The 25,505-nt window shown below is 44.8% G+C and overlaps 1 protein-coding gene across 2 annotated transcripts; it reads left to right on the top strand.

Annotated features, from left to right (window-relative positions):
- Nucleotides 1-2,111: 2,111 nt before the first annotated feature.
- On the top strand, nt 2,112-25,485 carry HDAC1 (histone deacetylase 1). 2 transcript variants are annotated; one of them, XM_079777414.1, is made up of 15 exons: nt 2,172-2,247; nt 7,499-7,551; nt 8,355-8,467; nt 13,639-13,756; nt 17,604-17,678; nt 19,393-19,531; nt 19,991-20,132; nt 21,177-21,269; nt 22,402-22,510; nt 22,593-22,733; nt 23,282-23,390; nt 23,485-23,615; nt 23,852-24,004; nt 24,533-24,581; nt 24,857-25,485. In XM_079777414.1, exons 3-15 carry the CDS (start codon nt 8,393-8,395, stop codon nt 24,882-24,884), a joined length of 1,362 nt encoding a protein of 453 aa, XP_079633540.1. In that variant the 5' UTR covers nt 2,172-2,247; nt 7,499-7,551; nt 8,355-8,392; the 3' UTR covers nt 24,885-25,485. The 2 variants fall into 2 exon arrangements, with proteins under 2 accessions (XP_079633539.1, XP_079633540.1); XM_079777413.1 differs by lacking the exon at nt 7,499-7,551 and having other exon boundaries at nt 2,112-2,247.
- The last annotated feature ends 20 nt before the right edge of the window (nt 25,486-25,505 follow it).

Here is a 25,505-nt window from a genome sequence, read left to right as displayed (position 1 = left end):
ATCAATGATGAGAATCACCGGTTGACCAGCTGTTGAGACTCAACCACTGTAAATGACACCCCCCATTTACCCTTTCTAGCCTGCAGGATGTTTTCCCATTACTTTTTAGAGAGAGTAGAAGGGAAGGGGAGAGACAGAAAAAGAAATATTGATGTGAGAGAGACACATTGATTGGTTGCCTTCAGCATACTAGTACGCTCCACTGTGACTTTTTAAATTTTATTATTGATTTTAGATAGGAAGGTAGAGGGAGAGATAGAAACATCAATGATGAGAGAGAATCAATGATGGTTGCCTCCTGCATGCCCTCTATTGGGGATCCAGCCCACAACCCTGGCATGTGCCCCTGACTGGAATTGAACCGTGACCTCCTGGTTCATAGGTCAACCTTCAACCACTAAGCCACACTGCCCGAGGGTAGAGAGGTGGGGCTATTTACACTCCCTCCAATCCCTTACCCGCCTTGCCCTGGAGACATGTAATGTTTTCAGGCAATTTCGATTGTTACAACAGAGGGGGAGTAGAGGCCAAGGCTTCGAAACATCCTACAGTGCATAGGACAGCTTTCTACAATAAAGAATTAAAGAAAAAAAAGGTTATCCAGCCCAGCCTTGGCCAGTGTGGCTCAATTGGTTGAGTTTCATCTCATGCACCAAAATGTCCTGGGTTTGAATCCCATTCAGGGCACATACCCAGGTTCCTGTAGGTCAGTGATGGCGAACCTATGACCGGCGTGTCAGCACTGACACGCGTAGCCATTTCTAATGACACGCGGCCGCTGAGGCGGCCGCATGCCGAGGATGAAACATTTGCTGCTCCTGAGGATGAAACATTTGTGAAATAATGTTTTTTCCTCAAAGTGACACACTACCCGAGTTATGCTCAGTTTTTTGGCGAAGTTTGACACACCAAGCTCAAAGGGTTGCCCATCACTGCTGTAGGTGTTTCTCTCTCACATTGATGTTTCTCTCTCTCCCTCTCCCTTCCTCTCTCTAAAACCAATAAATATATATCCTCTGCCCTGGCCAGTGTCGCTCAGTGGTTAGAGAGTTGTTGGCTCGTGCTCCAAAGGGGTTGAGGGTTTGATTCCTGGTCAAGGGCACATATCTGGGCTGCAGGTTTGACTCCCCCCTCCTCTGCCCCTGTCATGGCACATGTGGGAAGCAACCAATGGATGTTTCTCTCTCTCTCTCTCTGCCCCCCTCCCTCCCACTCTATCTAAAATGAATGGAAAAATATCCTCACGTGCGGATTAACAAAACAAACAAACAAAAAATATATATGTATCCTTCACTGATTTAAAAATACACACCACAGCCCAAAATGTCAATAGGTTCAAAAACGGGAGAAACCCTGTGCCAGTATAAGGGGGCACTCCTGTCTGAAGGCACTCCTTAGTCCTCCTGGGTGACTGCATTAGAGAGGTAGGCTTTCGAGTAAGAAAAACTGAGTTCTACCATTTTGTTACAGTGTCTCTGGTGCATAATAGTCATTCAAAATATGTGTACAATTGAAAACTGAATTTAATTACTAATTGTGTGACTGAGCAAGTCACAAAGGTCTCAACTTCAATGTGTTTATCTGTAAACTGGGGATAAAAATAAAAATCCCTCCTCCAAAAGTGTTGTGAGGAATAATTGGAATATCTGAGATAACCGTGGTAAAGGTATAGCACAGTCCTTGGCCTACAGCACTTTTATTCCCTTTGTCAGGTAATTTCTCCCTTCTCCAAACCGGAGTTTCAATCCAGATGAGTGACCTTGTGCAAGTCACTAACCCCCCGCCCGTGTGGCTCGGGGGATTCTCTGTAAAATTACAAAGTTGGCTTCTGATCTCCAAGCACGCACCCGCCACCGAAATGGGACTCTGAAGTGTATACTGTCTTTCTTCCCCCGAGACTAATGGTACGGTCCCCAAGCAGCTCCCCACCCCCCTGTCGTGGACCTTGGTACAGGCCCAGGGGGCCCCGGGCGGCCTCTCCGGGCTGCCCTTGCCCCCTGCCGAGTTCCGGGCCGTCCCTGCGCAAGCTGATTGGCTGGAGCAGTGCCCGGGCTGCGCGGCTATAGGTGAGCCTGGGAGGGGCGGGCGGAGCGGGCTGGAGGCCCGCCCCCTCCCCCCTGGGTCGGACACTGAGCGGAGCCGCGGGCGGGAGGCCTGACGGACCGACGGACGGACAGGAACGACGGCAGGCGAGCAAGATGGCGCAGACTCAGGGCACCCGGAGGAAAGTCTGTTACTACTACGACGGTGAGCACGGTCCTCGCGGCGGGGGCGGGGCCTGGCCGGGCCGAACCCGGGAGCGGGAGGCTGAGGAGACCTGAGTGGGGAGGCTGGGAGAGGCGAGGCGTTGGGGAAAGGCAGAGAGGAGGCTGAGGGGGGACGGAGGTCGGGGCTGCGGGTGGAGGCTGAGAGGAACGGAGGTCGAGACTGAGGGAGGAGCTGAGAGGATGGAAGTCTGGGCTGAGGGAGGAGGCTGAGAGGAATGAGGTCGGGCTGGGGAAGGAGGGCGAGACGGAGGGAAGAGGCGCGAGGAGAAGAGACCGAGGCTGAGGGAGGAGGATGAGAGGAGGTCGGGCCTGGGATAGGAGACGCAGAGGAATGCAAAGGGGTTGAAACTGAGGGGAGAGCGTGAGGCCGAGGGGTCGCTTGGCGAAGTCTGAGGTAATCTCGGTGGGGAGTTCTGAAGTCTGATGGGAGAGTTTGAGTGGGACTCCTGGAGGGGAGGCTGAGTCTGAGGAGGGAGACAATATGATGGGGAAGGTTGCAGGGGTGTATTTTTCTCCTGAGACTACCAAGGTCTTCATTGCCCCTGTCCTTCCTCCTTGGGAAGAGGCTTTCGGGAATCACCAGCTAGTGGTCACCACTGCCCCTCTCCCAGTCTCTGAGCAGGGCCTGCAGTTGCTCCTGGGAAATGGAGCCCCTGCGGGGTTGGAAGGAGAAGGATGCTACTTATTCATGTAACAAAAGTCTATCCAGCCGCTTACTCTGAATTAGGGAGCCTGTCGGTGCTGGAGCGGCGGGGGTGGGGAGGGGGGGTGGGGAGGTGGGGAGTGAGGGGGTTGGGGGGGGGGAGAAGAGGTGATCAAGTCACTTCCCCAGCTCAGTTTGGAGGGGGAGATAGTGACAGAGAATTGCTCTCCAGTGTCTTGCTGGGATAAAGGAACTCTCGGAGTGTTATAGGGGCAGCCAGCCCAGGCTCAGGAGTTAGGGAGAGAGGTGCCATCTCAGTTAGGACCTGAAGAACGGGAGTTATTAGCCTGGCACGGGGAAGGCAAAGACAACAGCAAGGTTAGAGATGAAAGAGAGGGCCGCACATTTGAAACCCAGCAGGTTTCTATACTTGTGCAGTATGCCTGAGACATAGATTTGAGGGCAGAGTGGAGAAGGTGGGGAGCAGAGAGCAGGGGTAAGGGAAAGGTTGCAAGTGATGAGGCCGGAGAAGTAAATAGGGACCTGAGCATGAAGGGCTGGGCATGCTATCCTAAGGAAGTTGTACTTTCTTCTAAGGGCACTTGTGAATCATCGACGTTTTATGCAGGTTCGTGACGTCATCAGATTTATGCTTAGAGCTATCACTCTGGGACAGAAATTAAATTCATGAATGTTGGGGTAAGGAAGAACACAGGAGCCCAAGTTTCTGGTTTGGGCAGTTTGATGCTGAGTGTTTGGAGATTGTGTCGGTTGATAACTTTGGGGGGTTTTTTTTGGTAGGCTTTTGCTTATTTGTTTGTTTGTTTTCTTGTGGATATGTCTGGGGGATATCCAAGTAGAGGTGTCCAGTAGGCAATTGACCATTCTGGTCTGTAGTTTAGAAGACAGACATGAAAAGAGAGATTTTTGGTAGTCATCAGCATACAGGTGGGAATTTTATTATAGAGGAATTTTATTATAGAGGAATTTTATTATATGCACTCACCCAAGAAGTTGTATAGGGTGAAAAGAGAAGAGGATCCAGGGTGGAATTCTAAGGAATTGTACTGAGGAAAAGACCAGTGTCCTTCATGCTCTGTACTCCCCTGTAGGCATTTGTCACTTGTATTGGAATTGCCCATTTACTTGTTCATACCTTTTACAGATAGTAAATGCCGGAAGGAAAGGGAACATGTCTTATCTACCTCTGAATGCTCTACCCTCAAAACAGTGCTAGCTCCTAGTAGGCTGTCAGTAAAGATACAGAGGGAATGGTCCAAGATGTAAGTCAGTGATGGCGAACCTATGACACGCGTGTCAGCACTGACACACGTAGCCATTTCTGATGACACGCGGCCGCATGCCGAGGATGAAACATTTGCTGCTCCTGAGGACGAAACATTTGCGACTAGAGTCTTGGAGTTAGTTTTTTCCTCAAAGTGACACACTACCCGAGTTATGCTCAGTTTTTTGGCAAAGTTTGACACACCAAGCTCAAAAGGTTGCCCATCACTGATGTAAGTGAACCAGAAAGTGTTGGGTTACAGTAGCCAAAAGAGGGAAGGAGTGGCCAAGTGTGGGCAAGAACTGTTTTCTGTGCAGGGTTTGGAATTGAAGAAGTGAGTGAAGAGGAGACATCAGGTTGAAACCTTTTTAATAAAGCTTGTCCTGGGCAGAGAGAGAGTTGTTGACAAAGGGGAGATGGAATGGTTGAGAGTTGAGCATATTCAGATTCTTAGGGAAAAGAGTCAGGGGGAAGGAGAGGTTGAAGATATTAGAGAGGCTAGTAATGATGGAGTTTCCTGAGAAGATCAGGTGAGATGGACACCAGAGCACAGGTGGGGACACTAGCCTTCAAGAGGAAGTTCTTCTTGATAAGTAGGTAAGAAAAAGTTCTAATGTAGTTAAGTTTGAGGGGGTTTTCAAGATAAAGTAGGAGAATTTTTTTTTTCTGAGAGTCGGGGAGGTCAGTTGGTTGAGTAGGAATCTTGAAGAGAGATAACTGTTAAATAGCTGCTGTGAAAGAGGGAGGTAGAAAAATAAATTTGGAAAGATTGCTGGGCAGTGGTGAGGGCGCATTTGAGGCTGGATCTTATGACTTCGTAGTCATGTTAGTTTGCAGTTTTGTGATCTCCACAGTCTTAGTTTTAAAAGAGAAAAGGGGGAAAGAACCAACTTTTAGAGAAGAGAAACGTCTTACTTTTTAAGACAGTGTGAGTTTGCAGTGAGGTCACTAGCTTGGAACTCAGATTTGGCTCTGCTGCTCAGAAGCTTTGCAGTATTGGGTAAGTCACTTTACCTTTCTAGCCTCAGGTCACTTCCATAAAATTTAAAAAAAAAACACTATGAGAACAGTGGGAAAAGCTCTTTTAAAGTTTAAAAGTAGTACCTAAATACCAGTATTTCTTTTAAAGTCTCTCAGCAATCTAATTAAAAACTGTTAAAAGGATGGTGTCTCTGGGCCCCACCCTCAGGTACTCCCTTAACCATCTAGATAAGGTAAGTCTAAGTCTTGGCTGGATCCAAGCTTGATAGGCAAGGGAGTTGCTAGGGGTCAAGGCCCATGGCAGACTTGGGTAAGCAGAAATCCAGTTATATATCATGATTAGGGCCATGTGACTACTGACTGCCCAACAAATTGGATCTGCATCAGCCAATGCCTTAAGAATCTACTCTAGCCGAAACCGGTTTGGCTCAGTGGATGGAGCGTCGGCCTGCGGACTGAAGGGTCCCGGGTTCGATTCCGGTCAGGGGCATGTGCGTTGGTTGCGGGCACATCCCCGGTGGGGGGTGTGCAGGGGGCAGCCGATCGATGTTTCTCTCTCATCGATGTTTCTAGCTCTCTGTCCTTCTCCCTTCCTCTCTGTGGAAAATCAATAAAATATATTTAAAAAAAAAAAAAAAAAAAGAATCTACTCTACCCATCCCCATGGCTGATAAGGGACACTGGGAACAACTTTCTGCTTTCCTTCCTTGCTACTGCATCTCAAAATCTGTGTCTATGTGGAACACGGATCCCTATTGAATGCCACTACAGGCTGTACTGTGGCTGTTTAGAAGTTTCCCATTATCCCAGACCTTGTCTATGACAAAGAGACTTGGAGTGTGGTTTGGATGCTGTTGGTGGCATTCCCCACAGTGCATTGCTCTCTGAAATGAAACCTGTTTCTGGTACAACCAACCCACAATGGATAAGAGTTTGGGACCTTTTTTTCACTGGTGCTGAAAAATCTGCCTCATCCTGATGGAGTCCCTACGAAGAATCTTTGGGTGTGCAGTTCACTAGATTTTGGAATATTGTTACAGAAACTGTCTACTAAGTAGACTCACAGAGCCCTCTAGGTTAAGTGCAAACTGAAGTAGGTATCTGGCATACTAGATTCGGAGTCAGAAGAGTTGACACCCAAATCACTCATTGATTGTGTGATCTTGTGCAGGCACTTAACTTTTCTGAGTCTCAGTTCAACTCTTTGAATCTTTATTGAGCCTCTGTGATATACAGGGCATATTTGTCCTTGCCTTGAAGGAGCACTTAGTCTTGTGGAGATATAAATAGGTATGTCAATAATTCAGATACAAAGCAAAATGAATTAAGTGCTAAATAAATTGCACACAGAGGAAAAGACCATTATTCTAATTAGGAATATCTTTGGAGCTTGAGCTGGGCTTTGTAGTATGAGGATCATCAGAGAAGGAAGGACATTCCAGGTCAAAGGAACAGTATGAACTAAGGATATTTGATGAAGGAGAATGCCATGTTTAGGATGCTGACAAAAATCTAGTGTGTTTAGAGCAGATATTGGCAAACTTTCTGTAAAAGTCCAGATAGTAAATATTTTAGACTTTTCATGCCATATGGATGGGTTTCTGTAGCAATTATTTAACTACTGAACTCTGCTATTATAATGTGAAAGCAGCTGTAGGCAATATATAAACTCATGGTCATGGCTGTGTGCCAATAAAATATTATTTGCAAAAAACAGGCAGCCAGTTATATTTGTCCCAAGGGCTGTAATAGTTTGCCTGCTCCTAGCTAGTGGAGGGGGAGAGAGAGAGAGAGGGAGACACTCGTGGAGGAGAGTGGTGATGGTAGGTAACAAGAGATGAAGCTGGAAAAGTATATTTAGGAAGTCCTTGAATGCCAGATTACTGAAATTGTTCTTTATTTTTCATCCTGTAGGGGATGGGGGGCCATTAGGGATTATTGAGCAGGAGAGTAATGTTATCAAAGCTGTGTATTAGGGCAGTGGTCGGCAAACTCATTGGTCAACAGAGCCAAATATCAACAGTACAACCATTGAAATTTCTTTTGAGAGCCAAATTTTTTAAATTTAAACTTCTTCTAACGCCACTTCTTCAAAATAGATTCGCCCAGGCCGTGGTATTTTGTGGAAGAGCCACACTCAAGGGGTCAAAGAGCCTCATGTGGCTCTCGAGCCGCAGTTTGCCGACCACGGTATTAGGGGAATAACTGGTGATAGTGTGGCCGATAGTTTGAATTGAAGGCAGAGGGACCATTGCTGTAGATGAAGAAAGAGTAGTTTTCTGTTCTAGAAAATGGCAATAAAACTCCCTGTCTACTTTACAGGGTTATTGTGAGAATCCAGTAAGAAAATGAATGTGAAGTGTCATGTGCAAGAGGTGAACTGTGGCTTATAATAATTCTGAGTATTTTTTTTAATTTATTTTTTTTATTGAGGTATTATATGTGTACATATCTTACCATTACCCCCCCCCCCCACTAATTCTGAGTATTGATGGTTGTTTTTTATTTATTTATAGTAAAGGTGGAGATTTATTGAAGAACAAATACAGACTCCCACATGGGGAGAGGGAAAGAGTCCCACAGAAATGACTCCCACTTAGGGAGGGGAAAAAGGGTCCCATATTTTTCTTTATTTAAAATATGTTTTTATTGATTTCAGAGAGAGGAAGGGAGAGGGGGAGAGAGAAACATTGATGATGAGAGAAAAACATGGATCTGCTGCCTCCTGCACTCCCCCTACTGGGGATTGAACCCAGAATCCGGGCAAGTACCCTAACTGGGAATCAAACTATGACCTCCTGGTTCATGGGATGGTATTCAACCAATTGAGCCACACTGGCCAGGCTGATGGTTATTTTTCTGTTGTGGGAGTGGATTTCTTAGAGATATAGTGTCACCTCCCAAGTAGCTTTAGAATGAACCCCTCACACTCTCTAGTAGTGCCTGTGGGTCATGGGGGAAGAAACTAGGATAGACTGACATTTGTAAGTGTTGACTTCTCCAGGGTTCCCTGCCCTTCCCCCCCCCCCCCCCCCCCCATTTGGAGTTATCCCTCCTCAAGGTGGGTAAGAATCTTAAAGACTAGAATGAACCAGAAAGAAAGTTTATTGGAAAGATTCCTGGGTTCTTCTAGGAATGTGTGTTTATGTCACTGAAACTGTCACTCTTTCTTCTTTAGGGGATGTTGGAAATTACTATTATGGACAAGGCCACCCAATGAAACCTCACCGAATCCGCATGACTCATAATTTGCTACTTAACTATGGTCTCTACCGAAAAATGGAAATCTATGTGAGTTACTGGGAGCTCTGCCCCTCCCTAATCTCATCAGCTCTGATTCCCCATATGTCATTCATTATCTTATTTTCTTAAATGCCCATTCATCAGATGTGTTGTACTACAGTGTGTACCTGCAACATTTAAAAATGCATAAGCTCTGGCCAATGTTCTCAGTGATTAGAGCACCGGCCTGTGCACCAATTATTATAAGTCTCAGGTTTGATTCCTGGTCAAGGACACATACCTGGGTTTCAGGTTCAAGCCCTGGCCCTGTCGGGGTTTATGCGGAAGGCAACCAATCAATGTGTCTCTCTCACATCGATGATTCTCTCTCTGTGTCTTTCCCCCTCCCTTCCACTCTATCTAAAAATTAAGGGGAAAGTATTCTCGGGTAAGGATTAACAACAACAAAAAGTACAAGATGCGCCCTGACCAGTCTGGCTCAGTTGGTTGGGTGTCATCCTGTGCACTGAGAGGTTGCTGATTCCATTCTCAGTCAGGGCTCATGCCCGAATTGTGGGCTCAATCCCTAGTAGGAAGTGTGCAGGAGGCAGTCAATCAATGTGTTAAGCTCTCAGGTCGATATTTCCCTCTTCTCCCTTCCTCTCTCTCTAAAAATATATAAACTATTTTTTAAAAAGTACAAGATGTAGAGATAAGGAGCAGTGAAGGAGTAAGGGAGCTTTGGGATATTTCCTAGAGGTGATATCTGAGCAGAGTTTAAAGATTAAGTAGAATCTTAGAATCTAGCCTGGAATTCAGAAGGGGACTGGCATTCTAGGCCAAGGGAAGAACATATACAAAAAGACAGAGAGGTAAGAACAATATGGTGTGTTTGGGGAAAATACAAATAGTTCAGTGTTCAGGTATTGTGGTAAATGTTCACAGGTGTGAGGGGAGCTAGAGCTGAAGAGGTCAGCAAGAATTGGATGTGCTGTACTAAGCAGCTCTGATGGGTCAGAGTAAAAAAAACCAATGCCTAAAACGGTTATAGGGATTTTTGAACTAGCTCCAAGTCTCTAGTTACTATAGACTGTCTAACCTCTTGAACCAGCTCCTGCTGATCTCTGCTCCATCTTCCAGTTTTTAAAACTTAAACATAAACACATCAGTACATCTGTGAACCAAATTTGATCCAAAGGTTCCTAGTTTGAACCTTATCTGGAGGTAGTGAAGAAAAAGTGAACGATTTTACATGAAAGAGATAGGAATAGGCATGCATTTTAGTAGCACAGGGGCCATTTAGGAGGCTGTTGCAAAGGTCCAAGTGAGAAAATCAAGAGGATCTGGGGGCCCATGTTGCCTTATGGTTAGAGCATAAGAGTCTGTTAAAGTGTTCGGGCAGTTTAAGTAACCTAGCAACAGCAGTATCCTTCCTCACCATTCCAGAGAATGAAAGGGATAAGTTTTCCTTCCCAGATGGTCCTGTTATGTCTCTAAGATCCTGTAGAGATAGCTGGGGAAGCCAGAGGGAAGGTAGATAGGAGCAGGTCAGATCTTGGGACCAGAGAGATTTTTCAGGTGTGAAAGGCAGCTGGGAATGAAAAACATAAAAGGTAGCAAGGTTTTTAGGCACTCTGGAGAGCAGACTAGCATTTATTTTATTTTTTAAAATATATTTTATTGATTTTTTTACAGAGAGGAAGGGAGAGAGATAGAGAGTTAGAAACATTGATGAGAGAGAAACATCAATCAGCTGCCTCCTGCAGGGGATGTGACCGCAACCAAGGTACTTGCCCTTGACCAGAATTGAACCTGTGACCTTTCAGTCCACAGACCGACGCTCTATCCACTGAGCCAAACCAGTTAGGGCCAGACTAGCATTTAGATAAAGAGGATACCTGAATGTGGAATAGTAAGCACCAGGAGCTTCCAGAGCTGCCTATTGCACATCTACACCATGCTAATCTGGCCCCAATTGCCTTCTTTCTTTCCTCTCCCCACTTAGCCCTCCAAATCAGCCAGATCAGATTCTGCATCTTTCCACACCATCCTAACTGGGAGGATTATTTACTGTGCCCACCCATATCTTACTCATCTTTAAGAGTAACCTCAAGTCCTCGTTCAACATATTTTTGTTGAGTACTGTCATACCCCAGGGACTATATTAACCTCCATGAGAGATATTGAGAAATTAAAAAATGGATTCTATCTTCAAGTGAGAGGAAAAATAAACTAATATTTATTGATGATTGCTGATGCCTGGCCATGGTACCTGTTATTTAGTGTATTAATTATAACAACCCTAACTTATAGATCAGAAAACAAGCTCAAAGAAGATAATTAACATGTTCAAAGTCACATAGCTATTAATAAATGAGTTGAGACTCCAACCCATATCTCTCTAATTCCAGTGTCTATATCTGTCCATTTGTCCTTTTTTCCTTCCTAAACAACCTTTTAACAAGAGGTCTAGAGGTAAATGGTCTCTAGACCATTTGGCAATGTCATCAGGGACTCAGGCTTATATTATCCTTCTGCTCAGCCATCCTTAGCTTATGTGATTTCATCATGTTTTTTTGCCTTGATGGCTGTCTCCAAGTATTATGTCTTCATGTAAACAGAATCCAAAAAGGAAGGGAACTGGGTAAATGGATCACTGACCCCACCCCACTTTCTTCTTTTTATTAAAGAGGAAAACCCTCTACAGAGATTTCCCACCAGATTTCCCCTTAAATCTCATTGGGTCATTTGCCATTGACCGGAATCGAACCCCTGCCCTTCAGTGTGCAGGCCGATGTTTTAACCACTGAGCAACCAGTTAGGGCTAAACCTTATTCTCTTTAATGTGATCTTTTTCTTTCTCTGGCCCTACCTTTTCATTGAGAGTGCATCTTTGGTCCTATTCCAACATTGTTTCTCTGCATTCATCCCTGTCCTCTCCTTTCTCTGGGCTGTCATCCTAGCATTCCTTTCCCAAAGTATAGATAGCCATTTTAGTATATTTGCTGAGATGGATGACTTTTGAGAGTCAGTCCTGAAAGATGCTCCTTAGAATTCTCATGGAAGTTGTATTACTTCTGTACTTCTGTCTCTACACCTGAAAGAGACATGTTGAGGTATTTTTCACACAATTTCACCTTTTTGGGCCCCTTCCTCAATTCATCTCTACATCCCCACTTTTATCTAGGCACCTTCCTATTTACATACAAAAGTCCTATTCTCTTCCTTGCCTCGGATGCTAATTTTATATATTCCTAGGCTTCTTATTTATCGCCTTCTGTTCTTTTGTTCTGTTTTTAAAAAATGTTTTTATAAAATATTGTAGATATGAAATAATTTTTTAAAAATATATGTAAGTATAAAAAATCACATTGTAATTAATACTACCTACTTTAAGAAAAGGGCCTGGCCGGCGTGGCTCAGTGGTTGAGCATCAACCTGTGAACCAGGAGGTCACGGTTGATTCCAGGTCAGGGCACATGCCCAGGTTGAGGGCTTGATCCCCATTAGGGGGCGTGCAGGAAGCAGCCGATCAATGATCCTCTCTCCTCATTGATGTTTCTCTCCCTCTCCCTTCTTCTCTGAAATCAATAAGAAAATATTAAAATATATACATATATACTTATAAATACATATATATTTAAAAACAAACACAAAACACCTAAGTATTTGAAGCCAAGCCTTGCTTCTTTCACTGTGGGTATTTTTTAATAAAACTGTATCTGTCTTTCAGTCTTATATTTCTCATAATATTTAGTAAGAATTAAATGAGACTCAGAGAATTAAAGAAGCCAGACCTCTGGGTTTCCTAATCCAGCTTCCTAATGTGTAACCTTGGGCAAATTACTTAACCTCTCTGCTTTAGTTTCCTTACTGCAGGTGAGGATGATAATAGTATAAACTTTAACCATTTGTTCTCCATAAGCGTCTATAGACGCAAGCGGCGGACCTTTTTTTAATTAAATTCAAAATATCATGGCAGGTAACTGGTTAAAAGGTGGTTGTAAGGCCTGGTTGGTGTGTTTCAGTGGTTAAGTATGACCCAAGAACTAGGAGGTCACAGTTCTACTAGTATTCCCAGACGGGGCACATGCCTGGGTTTCGAGCTTGATCCCCAGTAGGGGGCGTGCAGGATGTTTCTAATCAATTAAAAAATAAATAAAATAAAAGGTGGTTGTAAGGATCATATGAGATAGCATATAAAGTGTCTATGATAAAAGTATTGGTAATTAGAAAAGAAGAGGGTCATCTTTGAAGATCTGCCTTGAAGGGATGAGGGGAAGAGAAGAAAAGAGAATTTTTAAAAAGGGGAGGAAGAATCAGAATGATGTCCCATCTATTTCAATTATTAGTCACCCCTTCTTTTTAAAAAAATATATTTTTATTGATTTCAGAGAGCAAGGGAGAGGCAGAGAGAATCAATGATCGGCTGCCTCCTGCACGCCCCCTACTGGGGATTGAGCCCTCAACCCGCGCATGTGTCCTTTGACCGGAATTGAACCTGGGACCCCTTAGTCTGCTGGCCAATGCTCTATCCACTGAGCTAACCAGCTAGGGCTAGTCACCCCTTCTTATTGAACTTTTGGAGCCATTTGGCCCATAATTATAAATTGTTATATTTAATATTAAAAAGCAGTAATAATTTAAGTGCTTCATAATTTATAAAGAGATTTAACAATCTCATTCAATTCTCACAACTTCCGAGTAAGGTAGATGTTGTTATCCCTAAATAGTAAATGAGGAAATTGAGGCTCAAGAGGTAGACTTGCCAAAGCAACAGAGGTTGAGTTGCATCTGGGTCTTCTTTTTTTTTTTTATAATATATTTTATTGATTTTTTACAGAGAGGAAGGGAGAGGGATAGAGAGCTAAAAACATTGATGAGAGAGAAACATCGACCAGCTGCCTCCTGCACACCCCCTACTGGGGATGTGCCCGCAACCAATGTACATGCCCTTGACTGGAATCGAACCTGGGACCTTTCAGTCCGCAGACCAACGCTCTATCCACTGAGCCAAACCGGTTTCAGCTGCATCTGGGTCTTCTGATACCGAGTCTCCTTTGATAATCTTATTTGCTTAATTAGATTGCAAGTTTCTAGAGGCCTAAATCTAATCAGTTATTTCTTTTTATCCTTTATAGCATCTAGCCCGATGCTGGGCAGATATAAGTGTTCAAACTAGACTGAGTGAAGACTGGCATTTAAAGAATAATATGCCCTTTCTCCTCTCTGCCCTCTAGCGTCCTCACAAAGCCAATGCTGAGGAGATGACCAAGTATCACAGCGATGATTACATAAAATTCTTGCGCTCCATCCGCCCAGATAACATGTCTGAATACAGCAAGCAGATGCAGAGATGTAAGTCCCTTCTGTTTGCTTCCTGTGTTCAAGCCCCCAGTTGGAGCTCCCTTTCAATTGGAGGTGGCCACCCTGCTTTCCTTTGTTCCTCCCATTCAGCTGACACCTGATTTCCCTTGCCTCCCAAGGGTGCTAAAGTGCTTCTTTTTTCTCTTCTGGTTTTCCTTGTTTCTGATTGTAAGGAACAGAGATTGAACCTCGTCCAGTTAGATTCACAACATTTTACCAAGAAAACTGTAGTTGTTGTAATGGAAAAAGCACTGACCTGGGAGGGGGGATAAAAGATATAGGTCCCAGCTGTGACTTCTTGTTTTAAAAATATATTTTTATTGATTTCAGAGAAAGAAGGGAGAGGGAGAGAAATTCAGAAACATCAGTGATGAGAGAGAATCATCGTTTGGCTGCCTCCTGCATGTCCCCCACTGGGGATTGAGCTGGCAACACAGGGCATGTGCCCTGACTGGGAATTGAACTGTGACCTCCTGGTTCATAGGTCAATGTTCAACCACTGAGGCACCTTGACTGGGCCCAGCTCTGACTCTTAACTGACTGGGAAGTCACTTCCCCTCATCTCAGATTTTTCTTTAGTAAAATGGACTGGATGTTATACAACTAACTGCTCCCACTATGTGAATTGAGAATTTAGCAACAACTGAGGACAGACTCTGGATGATGTAATCTTTGAGTTGAGGTGATTCTTCCCTGGCCTCTTGGGACTTGAAACTCAGAACAGGTTCCATCTCAGAAGCAACACCCAATTTATAGGAATTATGGAGATTATTTTAGCTGTGGGGAAAAATATGTTCAAATTTGGGAGTAACTATCATATATGACTTTGCTCTTGTAATTTTAGAAATTCTCTCTGAGTACCTAAGATCTCAGGAAAACAATGTAACAGCATTGTCCAGAGAGGTTTTCATAGTTTATGACAGCTTATTTTCAAATATCAGGAAATCTGTGGCACTTGTTTGTTTCTACTGGCCACAGGTAGTCTGAGTCCCAAGGCAGAAAGTTATTTATTCGTTGCAATAATTGTGCAGGTAGTGATTACAGAACCACAGGGACCTTCTTTGAAGCATTGAGTTTCACAGCTCCAGGAGCTGCTGCCCTCTAAGTGAAGTGTTTGCTCTGAATTAGCAGGGTCTTGTTTCCTTTCAACGTGAGACAAATTCATTCCTTTGGCTTTAGGGGTTTCCATTACCTATTTAGACTAGTAGTGAGGCTCCACTGTTAGTAGAGAGGGCTCTCAGGGAAGCAGCTTGGTGTTGAGGCAAGAAAATGAGCTTTTTAAAATATATATATATATTTTTATTGATTTCAGAGAGGAAAGGAGAGGAAGAGAGAGATAGAAATATCAGTGAGAGAGAATCATTGATCAGCTGCCTCCTGCACACCCCTACTGGGGTTTGAGCCCGCAACCTGGGTATGTGCCCTTGACCAGAATGGAACCTAGGACTCTTTATTCCGCAAGCTGACTCTCTATCCACTGAGCCAAACCATCTTGGGCAAGAAAGTTAGCTTTTATGTCTTGGTTTGAATCTCTTAGCTCTGCCACTTAGATATGTGTTCTTGAGTAAGTCTCCTAGTTTCTCTGAGCCTGTTTTTGTTTTTGTTCTGAGCCTGTTTGCCCTTCTTTAAAAAGAAGACAGTAGTGTCTCTCTTATAGTGGAGGTTGGGAGCAGGTAAATTAGATAATGTATTCAAAGCACCAACTAGTATGACTTACAACTTTTGTTATTTTCAAATCTGTCAAGGCTGCCTGGCCAGCGGCTCAGTGGTGGAATGTTGACCTATGAACCAGGAGGTCACAGTTCCATTCCTGGTCAGGGCACATGCCCAAGTTGCAGGCTCCATCCCCAGTGTTGAGAGTTCAGGAAGCAGCTGATCAATGATTCTCTCTCATCATTGATGTTTCTATCTCTTGCTTCCTCTCCCTTCCTCTCTGAAATCAATAAATATATTTTAAATCTGTCAAGGCAGACAAAATATTAGGCCCTCCAGAGTGCACAGGTTTGGCTCTGGCTCACACTTTTTTCAATTTTCCTGAAACTGGCACTCTAAATTTGTGCATTCAAAAATTAAGTCTAGGATTTTTTCTCATTGAAGATGAAGAGTAAGAAGGATAAGGCTCTGTCTAAGGATTTCAAAGAACCTTATTGACTTGAGTCATAGGATTATAGAGAGATATCACTTAGTACAGTGCTTTATGACTGAGGTATCTACAAAGATATCAGGGATGTAAGAACTGAGCTCTCTTTAAAATATTTACCAACACTTAACCTAGGAAATTATACCTGAAATGAATTATTATTTTCTTACGTCTAAAACTCCCATTTCCTCCATGGATGCTCTACATCCCGAATGGGAATGCAAGCAAAATGTTGGAAACCTAGGCAAGCCAAACCCACTGCAGGAGGAAGCAGCCGGGGGGGGGGGGGGGGGGGGCGGGGAATTGGTTGCCGTGGATAAATATCCTGGCCCAGGGACCAAAGTTCCTATTGACACAGCCTCCCAGTGTTTACCCGGGAAGCTGAGGAGAGAGCCACCCGCTGCGCACCCCCTTATGCAGGCCACACTTTCCCCAAGCACTTGTCTTGGCCGGGCACCAGATCAGAGCACCCTTCACGGATAGGGCAGTGCCAGAGTTGATAACGCTTACGGTTATTGCAAACCTGGAGCTTCAGCTGTGTCTCAAGAGGTTACCACAATCCAAGCTGGGCTCTCCTGCCCTCTTCATCCTAGGGGTCCACCTCCTTAGTCTAATTTGGGAACTACTATTGATAACAGTGGGTGGGTAATGGGAAGGCTAGGGCGAGAGAATAGGCTGTAGTCCTACCCCTGCCTCTAAATTCTTATATATCATTGATGTCTCAGCAGTTTCCTTTTCTGTGAGAAGAGACTTGGAGCCATAAGGTTCCTCTCTTGCTCTGTGAGTCTACAACCTTCAGGTGTGCTTCCTTTCCTGTCCTTTTCATTTGCATTATGGTTTGCATGTGTTTATCATTATGTGTTAGTTTGTACTTTTACCCCTTTAGGCCTGAAATAACTTTACTCCAGTTGTCACTTGTGGGTGTAGTAGAAAGAGCACTGGACTGTGGGATTCAAGACACCTGGACTCTGATTCTGGTTCTTGCCATTGCCTGGTTGTATAATCTTGGGCAAGCCACTTCTCCGTATCTCTTTGGGATTGCTATCTGTCTTGTCTAGCTCATGGGATTGTTATGAGGATCAGAGGAGACTGTGTATGTGAAATTACTGGGGAAAAGCCAGAGTATGTTTTCATAGGCTTTTAGGACAGGCAGGCCAATACTTGAAACTGCCTCTGCCATTTACTAGCAGTTCATCTCTCTGAGCCTGTTTCCCCATTCATAAAATGGGACCAAATTTTACCTCATATGGTTGTGTGAGGATAGATCATATCAGGTATTGAAAGCATTTAGCATAGTGTCTGGCATGTTGCTAAATGTTCAGTGAATTCCTTGTTGGTCAGCCGGAGTGAGGTACAGTAACAAACCCATGCTGGAAGAAGAGGCTAAATTTTTCTCCTGCATATAATGAATCAACATTTTCCAAGCACTTACTTTCGAAATGTTTCCTCATTGAAGATTTCTGTTCATCTTCTCAACAATGGGGTAAGGTGGGATATCATTATGATTTATTATAGATAAAGAGCCAAAGCTCAAAGAAATTAAATGATGTGACCCACTTACACAGCCAGTAAGTAGTAGAGCCTGGACTAGAACCCAAGCCTTCTGAATTCAAATTCTGTTTTTCTGTCAGCTCATAAATATATAAATAAAAACTAAAGGAAATTGTGGAAACTAACCTTTCACTTATGTCTTTCAAGTCAACGTTGGTGAAGACTGTCCGGTATTTGATGGCCTGTTTGAGTTCTGTCAGTTATCTACTGGTGGCTCTGTGGGTAAGGAACATACCTCCCTCCTTGAGGGCTGTGCTGGGTTGTAATAATGAGGTCTGTCTTTTAGGTCACTGTCCCAGTAGGCTGGTCTGTGACCATATGAAATGGTAATGTGGGTTTGTTTGTTTGTTAATCCTCACCCAAGGATACCCTTTTCATTGATCTTCTAGAGAGAGTGGAAGGGGGAGAGAGGGAGGAGCGAAACATATTGATTGGTCTTCTCCTACGTTCGCCCCTACTGGGGCTATGGATCGAACCTGAATCCAAATAAATACCCTTAACCAGGAATCAAACCTGAGACCCTTCGGTCTGTGGCCCGACACTCCAACCACTGAGGCATACCAGCCAGGGTGGTCCTGTGGGTTTTTACCTTAGGTCTTTCAACTGTCCTTCTGGTTCAGTCCCAGCCCAGGCTCAGGGTCTTGATATGTTACTGATAGGTGTCCTTGACTGCTCTATCCTACCAAGAGATCTTATATACAGGAATTCCCTGCTGATTTTATGGGATTGTTGAGATTCTATACATAAAAGCAATTTGTGAACTGCTTAGTGCTGTAAAAATGGGAAGTGTCATCATTTGTGTTGTACAAAAAAGCATGGTAATTATCTTTTTGAGGTCAGAAATATGCTCTAAATATTGCCCACTTTCATTAGTAACTTTTAGATTAACTCTAGAATTATTCTAACCCTTTTTCTTAACAAGTATTTATTTTCTTATGCCTGTTGTTTTCTCTCCTCCCCTCTCCCTTCCACTACCCAGTGTAATCTCAGGAAACAAAGAATTGCACAGAGGGGGAAAATTGCCCACAATTACACTGTCAATGAATAACCATTGTTACCATTTTAGAGTTTGTACATCATTCTTTTTTCTGTGTATATATATCTGGACATAATATATATATATATATATAAAATGCAAAAAATGTTTTGCGTTATATAATATATATGATATATATAATGCAAAACTATATATACAGTTTTGTCTCCATTTTTCACTTTTAATAAATCTTTAAAGTTTCTCTATCTGTAGTAGATACAGCATGATTTTTATTGGCTACATGATCATCCCATGTTTTGGAACTACTTCAGTTGATTCAATTGGTTGCCTCTTGTTGGATCACTTGGATTGTTTCATGTTATTTCTATTAAAATTACACTTTAACAAATGCCACAAATGTACTAGAACACTTGAGTGTATATTTCTCTCTCACTTCTTGGACCTATTTGTATTTTGAACCTCTGTTACCTTTGGCATCTTCACTGTGAACCATGGTAAGAAATACCATTTATATTGCAATCCAGGTTGTGTGTGTACACACACACACACACACTCTCAACTCACTCAAAAACCCTTTCTTACCCTGAAGCCAGTTTTACAGAAGAGCAGTTACCTTTACTGTTATTTTGATATTTTTATTCTACTCTATTTCATTTAAGTATATATATATTGGTCATGACCCACTAAACTAATTTTAAGGCATACTAAAGGGTTTACCACCTTCCATTTAGAAAACAGTTTTTTTAGAGTAATACCGTATTTACTGCCTGTTGGGATGGGATGGGATGGAATGGGTTGGGAGGGAGAAGACTGGCTTATGAATTGTATGATACAGCTGTTGAATAGGCAGGTCCTACCTCTCACTGGTTCCCTGGGCTTCTCGGGGGGAGGGGGAGAGTGGCTTGGTAATAGGCTTATGTTCTCTCTTCCCACGCCCAGCAAGTGCTGTGAAACTTAATAAGCAGCAGACGGACATCGCTGTGAATTGGGCTGGGGGCCTGCACCATGCAAAGAAGTCTGAGGCATCTGGCTTCTGTTACGTCAATGATATCGTCTTGGCCATCCTGGAACTGCTAAAGTATGCCTGCCTGGCCTTTTCTTTCGGAGAAGCACCTTAGGCCAGGTTCCCACTTACCTTTCCCCCTGGGCTTGCCTCCCTAGTTTGCTTTTCTTAGCAGTGTGTTGGCTAGGATATGTTCAGTGAGTGTCTCCGGCCATTCTCTCCTTGACGGGGTCTTGATTTGATCTGAGCCCACGGCAAGATCAGGGGCAGGCGCTGCTCAGATCCTGCCTCCAGAGTGTCCCTGTGTGGCTGGAGTTGACCCTGGCTGTAGAGTAGGAAGATCGGACTTGGTCGGCTTGGTCAGGCCTCTGGAGACACCCTGCCGCACTTCCACCTTCCTTCAGCCAGTTTCCACGTCTCTGGTGCTTAGAGATACCTGAGGGAGGCAGCCAGCTCGGTAAGCTGGGACCTGGCGCCCTTGGCGCGTCCCACTCAGAAAGAGCCCCCAGATTCCTAACCCCTTTTTAATCCTAGGTATCACCAGAGGGTGCTGTATATTGACATTGATATTCACCATGGTGATGGCGTGGAAGAGGCCTTCTATACCACAGACCGGGTCATGACTGTGTCCTTTCACAAATATGGAGAGTACTTCCCAGGAACTGGGGATCTACGGGTGAGAACTCCTTTCAGGGGCCAGTCAACTCACCCTCAGCTGCCAGCTCTCGCTCTCTTATCTCATGTCACCAAAAACCACTTCCTGCCTCTGCTGCCTTTCAGAACACCATTCTCCAGCCCAAGACACCTGCCCATAGTCTCCTTTCCTCCCTTATTCTGGAGGAAGGGATGTTGGGAGAGTAAAGGACTTGGGAAGGAAAGGGGTTGCCTGACTCATGCACTTTCTTCCTGGCCACAGCTAAATCTCATTACACTATTCCCATATGGCTTGAATTTTAGGCTAGAAACATCAGGTTCTCTCCCATGGGCTAGGATTTGGGACCCTATGAACCATCTCAGGGGAAAAAATTTTAGGTCACTTCCCTTTTGATCATCTGACTGAAAGCTATGGACTCTATCCCCAGAAAAGTACATGAAATTTTGCATCGGATATCGAATAGTTAATAGACACTTCTGCCTAAATGAAGTCCATCCATGGACCTCAAAGAATCCTTGGAAGCTAATTCATTGAACCATTGTTATTAGCATGAATACTGTGAAATCAGCCATTTTGTCATGCCAGTTACCCTTAGGTGAAAAAAGTGGCACTAATTCAATTGTTTGGTATGATGAGCATTAGAGTAACTGAGTATTTACTACTTTGAAGAACTCTTTTTTTCCTTTTTTGCGTCCCCACCATATATCTCTAGAGAGGAGAGGGTGGGTGGGTAGAGGAGTGAGCAGTAAAGCTCTCTGGAGAGGTAAGGGTTATGGCAGGTAGGTATTCTGTGACCCAGTCACCAGGCAGCTCTAACCCAACCCAAAGGTAGAGGTCTTTGTGCTGTGGGATAGGATATTTAATCTCTGGCCCCATAAACAATTCCCAGTTTGGGTACAGGCTTAGTGGTGTGTCATGAGCTGTGAGCTAGACTTGCCATTAAGGGGAATGATACTAACCAGTGTCTGGCCCACTTCATGGGCCCTGCTTGCCTCTTAGAACCAGCCCCCATCCTTGAACTTCTAGCTTCATTTTTCAGTTTTATTTTAATGTTCCCTTGATTAGGATATTGGGGCTGGCAAAGGCAAGTATTATGCTGTTAACTACCCGCTTCGAGATGGGATTGATGACGAGTCCTATGAGGCCATTTTCAAGCCGGTAAGTGGTTTATCCACCACCTGGGTTACAAATGGGATTGGTCTAAGGGAGGGGTAGCAAAGCGCCCCACCATATTTCAGGAATCTTTCCCCACTGAGAGGCTGGTTGGGAGAAACAGTGTGTAATCAGTACTGTTTTTGAGGGATGAACCAGAGGAGTGAGAGGCAGTCTGCTGCCTGGGCTGGGGAAAGGGTAGTCCGATGGTTTCACAGAGGTGGTGACATTTGAGCTAGACTTTGAAAAATGAGTTACCCATGTAAAGAAGGACGTGGGGGCCAGGTGGCATTCAACAGAGGGAACAGTGGTGCCAATATGTAACTGTATGTAGGCCACTGATATGTGGGAAGAGTATATAAGGATGTAGAAAATGTCTGTTGGGGTCAGTATTTCAGAGGGAGCCTTAAATGTCATGCTGACAAAATAAATCTTCACTTGTCAGCAGCAGGGAACCATTAATAGTAACCTAATAAAGTCAGCAAACACCAAATGTGCTTGTAGTAAGGGCGGGCAGCAACAGAAGCCTGGGTTATAGTCTCTGTCCTCAGTAATGGTTCCTCGCAATATCAGGCTCAAAGTCTATAGAACCAGGTAAGTAGAGCAGATGCACCTAAGGGTCAGAAAGACTTCCTGGAGGAAGTCTTAGGTAGTGAAAGAAGGGACTTGGAGTTGATACAGAAGCCATTCTGAGTTCAGTGTTAGTAGAGCTAGGAGGCTTTTGGAGATCCTGTCAGATTAGAAAACAAATTCAAAGTGGGAAAACCAGAAGCCCAGGCTGATACTTCCTTTTATCTACCACCCAGCATGTGGGAGAGTGGAAAGGTACAGAAGAAAGTGCTGCACCCACTCTTTTTAGCCTAGATCAGTGATGGGCAACCTTTTGAGCTTGGTGTGTCAAACTTCGCCAAAAAACTGAGCATAACTCGGGTAGTGTGTCACTTTGAGGAAAAAACATTATTTCGCAAATGTTTCATCCTCAGGAGCAGCAAATGTTTCATCCTCGGCATGCGGCCGCGTGTCATCAGAAATGGCTACGCTTGTCAGTGCTGACACGCGTGTCATAGGTTCGCCATCACTGGCCTAGAACAACACAGCTTTTCTTGAGGCTGGTGGTGACCAGGATGTTGTCCTTTAGGTCATATCCAAAGTAATGGAGATGTTTCAACCCAGTGCAGTCGTCTTACAGTGTGGCTCTGACTCCCTGTCTGGGGATCGGTTAGGTTGTTTCAATCTGACCATCAAAGGTGAGACCAGGTAGCATAGGCCTGGGTGGGCAGGGTCCTGCTGGGTGCTCCTGTAACCCAGCACCACCTTCTTCCACCAAAGGACATGCCAAGTGTGTGGAATTTGTGAAGAGCTTTAACCTGCCTATGCTGATGCTGGGAGGAGGTGGCTACACCATTCGTAATGTTGCCCGATGCTGGACGTATGAAACAGCTGTCGCCCTGGACACAGAGATTCCTAATGGTAATAGCTCCAAGGCCAAGTTGGGCTGGGTAGAGCTGGAGCTCACGTGTCCTCAAGTTCACAACTCCTTTCCCTTTGGCCAAATGACCTCTCCTCTTTCAATACTAGTTATTCATTCTCCTGCTTATTCTCTTGTGTTTGTCAGACCATAGTCATTAATTTTTCCTGAGTCCTTTTTGACCCTGTTCCCTCTCCCTTTTTTGGTCTGAACAAAATTACCACTGGTTATTTGTAGCTTTGGAATTTCTCTATATGGTAACTAGGGTAGTAAGGGAGTGCTCCCAATGAGTATTGCCTAAATTTTTCTAAACCAAGGGCTTGGGCCTTCTCATAATGAGACACACACACACACACCCCCCACTGGTGTGGACATTGCAGAATGCCATTGAAAAGATTGAAGTACTATAGATATGCTTCTCACCCTATTTTGGAGGCATTCTTCTCTTTGATAGTTGGGCTTATAGGTCCAGATAAACCCGTAAATGCTTTTCTTGGGGTCCCATGGTTTGGCCAGGTCTCATGACTCTCTTATCTGCTACCCCAATTAGAGCTTCCATACAACGACTACTTTGAATACTTTGGGCCAGATTTCAAACTTCACATCAGTCCTTCCAATATGACTAACCAGAACACAAATGAGTACCTGGAGAAGATCAAGTGAGTATATCCCCAGACACCTCTTGATTGAACATTCCAGGCTGTGGTTTGTCCCTAACTAGAACCCAGCCACCCTCTGTACCATTGGCCATAGACAGCGACTGTTTGAGAACCTGAGAATGCTGCCCCATGCACCTGGGGTCCAAATGCAGGCGATTCCTGAGGACGCCATTCCAGAGGAGAGTGGTGATGAGGATGAGGAAGACCCTGACAAGCGCATCTCGAGTAAGACCCCGACCCAGGGTCCTGTACTTCCACTCTGACTTCCTTCCACTGCTCTTGGTTTCCATTTCCCCCCAAGCTACCCACCTGTTGGGAAACCCAAGTTCAGTGTCTGTAGGAGCAACTAGGGCACCTGAGTTCCCTCCACCCTTCTCTTTGTCCTCTACCCTAGTGTCTCTCAGAGGACACTCATGCGGAAGCTTGGGCACTCCTGCTCAGTGTTTCCCATTGCTTCCCAGTCTGTTCCTCTGACAAACGAATTGCCTGTGAGGAAGAGTTCTCCGACTCTGATGAGGAGGGAGAAGGTGGTCGCAAGAACTCTTCCAACTTCAAAAAAGCCAAGAGAGTCAAAACTGAGGATGAAAAAGAGAAAGACCCAGAAGAGAAGAAAGGTGGGTATGGGTTGGGCAAAGATTTGGGTCTTGAGCCCGTCCTGGAGGATGATGGATCTATGTAGGGCACTGGAGGAGGGAGCTGACTTGGGCCCTGCCAGCTCCTGTGGGATCTTCCTCAGCTCCTTGGGCCTTTCAGTGGCTCCCAGAAGTGGCAAGGCTTACAAAGGAGTGAAACTCAGTTCATCATCTCCACCGGATTGTTGAGCCCTGCCAGGCTCCAAAGCCAGGGACATGCCTGGGCTCCCTGTGGTCAGGAGTGTGGCCCCCACATACCACCCAAGCCCTTTTCCTGGCACTTCATCCGTTTCCCAGGGGGCTGCCTCCTCCCACCAGGTTCAGGCTCTAGCAGGTTGGGAAACCGGTCAGACCTGTTTGTTCTCAACAGGGCTCCCTGGGTAGATTTGGGATGGGCTTTTTTATGCCCAGTGAGCTGTAGTGTGGGGAGGAGGTTTTGGGGTAAGTGAGGATCCCGTGGGTCTTTCCAGAGGGGCTGTCTTTGGCCATCCCTGCACTTGTATGTTTCAGAAGTCACAGAGGAGGAGAAAACCAAGGAGGACAAGCAAGAAGCCAAAGGGTGAGGAAGGAGCTGCCTGTCAGCCATCTCCCTGGCATTGGTGCCCCAGCCCCTTTGTCCCACTACACTGAGAGGGAAGGCGCAGGGACAGCTGGTCCAGCTTACAAAGGCCTCTTTCAGGGACCAGTCTGTCTCTGCAGTTCTAGGCAGAGCTAGGAAGCCCCAGCCCTCAGCAGTCACCTGGGCAGCAGGGTCCTGTGAAAGTAAGTCATTGTACCCACACTTCAAGGCCTCTGGGGTGGGTTATCTCATACCAGTCTCTGTTCTCTCCACAGGGTTAAAGAGGAGGTCAAATTGGCCTGAGCAGTCCTCTCCAGTTCTGGCTTCTTGCAAAGTGCCCGACCTTTCTCCTGTAACCCCTCAGATTTTATATTTTCTATTTCTGTGTATTTATATAAAAATATATTAAATATAAATATCCCCAGGGACTAGACAGGAACCAGGGCCGTGAGCCCAGGGCACACGTGCTGGGCGAGCTCTTCTAATGGCTGCCCTGCCATCCTTCCCCAATTCTTAATTTTGAACCATAAAGGGTGCCAGTTCTGGGTGGAAGGGATTCAATTCCCTTAAACATCCATAGGACAAAATTCCGAAATGCCAAATTCCTGCTTAGTGGCTTTGGAAAGGTGCCCATATTGAGCATTCTAGGAATGGCTGGGTCTTCAGGAACCCCGTTCTTTACAGGCGCCTTAAGGTAACCTCAGCCACATTTAGATTGGTTCTGTTATGCCTTCCCACTGGCCCCACGTGAGTTTGAGTTAAACTCACACTATCTGACCTCTGACCCCTCTCGCTCCCCCATTCTGCAGGTGGGAATTGGTAGTTTCCTTTTTGAGATACTATTTTCGGGGACTTTTTTTGTGTGTGAGAATCTTTGTAATAAAATGGTACATTTCTATACCTCCTGAGCTCATCTAGCAGTAT

Source organism: Cnephaeus nilssonii (assembly GCF_951640355.1).
Source record: "Cnephaeus nilssonii genome assembly, chromosome: 7".
Taxonomy (NCBI): Eukaryota; Metazoa; Chordata; class Mammalia; order Chiroptera; family Vespertilionidae; genus Cnephaeus; species Cnephaeus nilssonii.
The sequence above is the reverse complement of the archived record's forward strand: the minus strand, read 5'-3'. Positions and strand labels throughout refer to the sequence as shown.

Excerpts from the sequence above, each read along its gene's own strand:
- HDAC1 (XM_079777413.1), top strand. The coding sequence starts at position 2,199 with ATGGCGCAGACTCAGGGCACCCGGAGGAAAGTCTGTTACTACTACGAC. Across the intron at positions 13,757-17,603 it reads CAGCAAGCAGATGCAGAGAT|TCAACGTTGGTGAAGACTGT; the intron begins GTAAGTCCCTTC and ends ATGTCTTTCAAG. Across the intron at positions 23,391-23,484 it reads GAGTACCTGGAGAAGATCAA|ACAGCGACTGTTTGAGAACC; the intron begins GTGAGTATATCC and ends CATTGGCCATAG.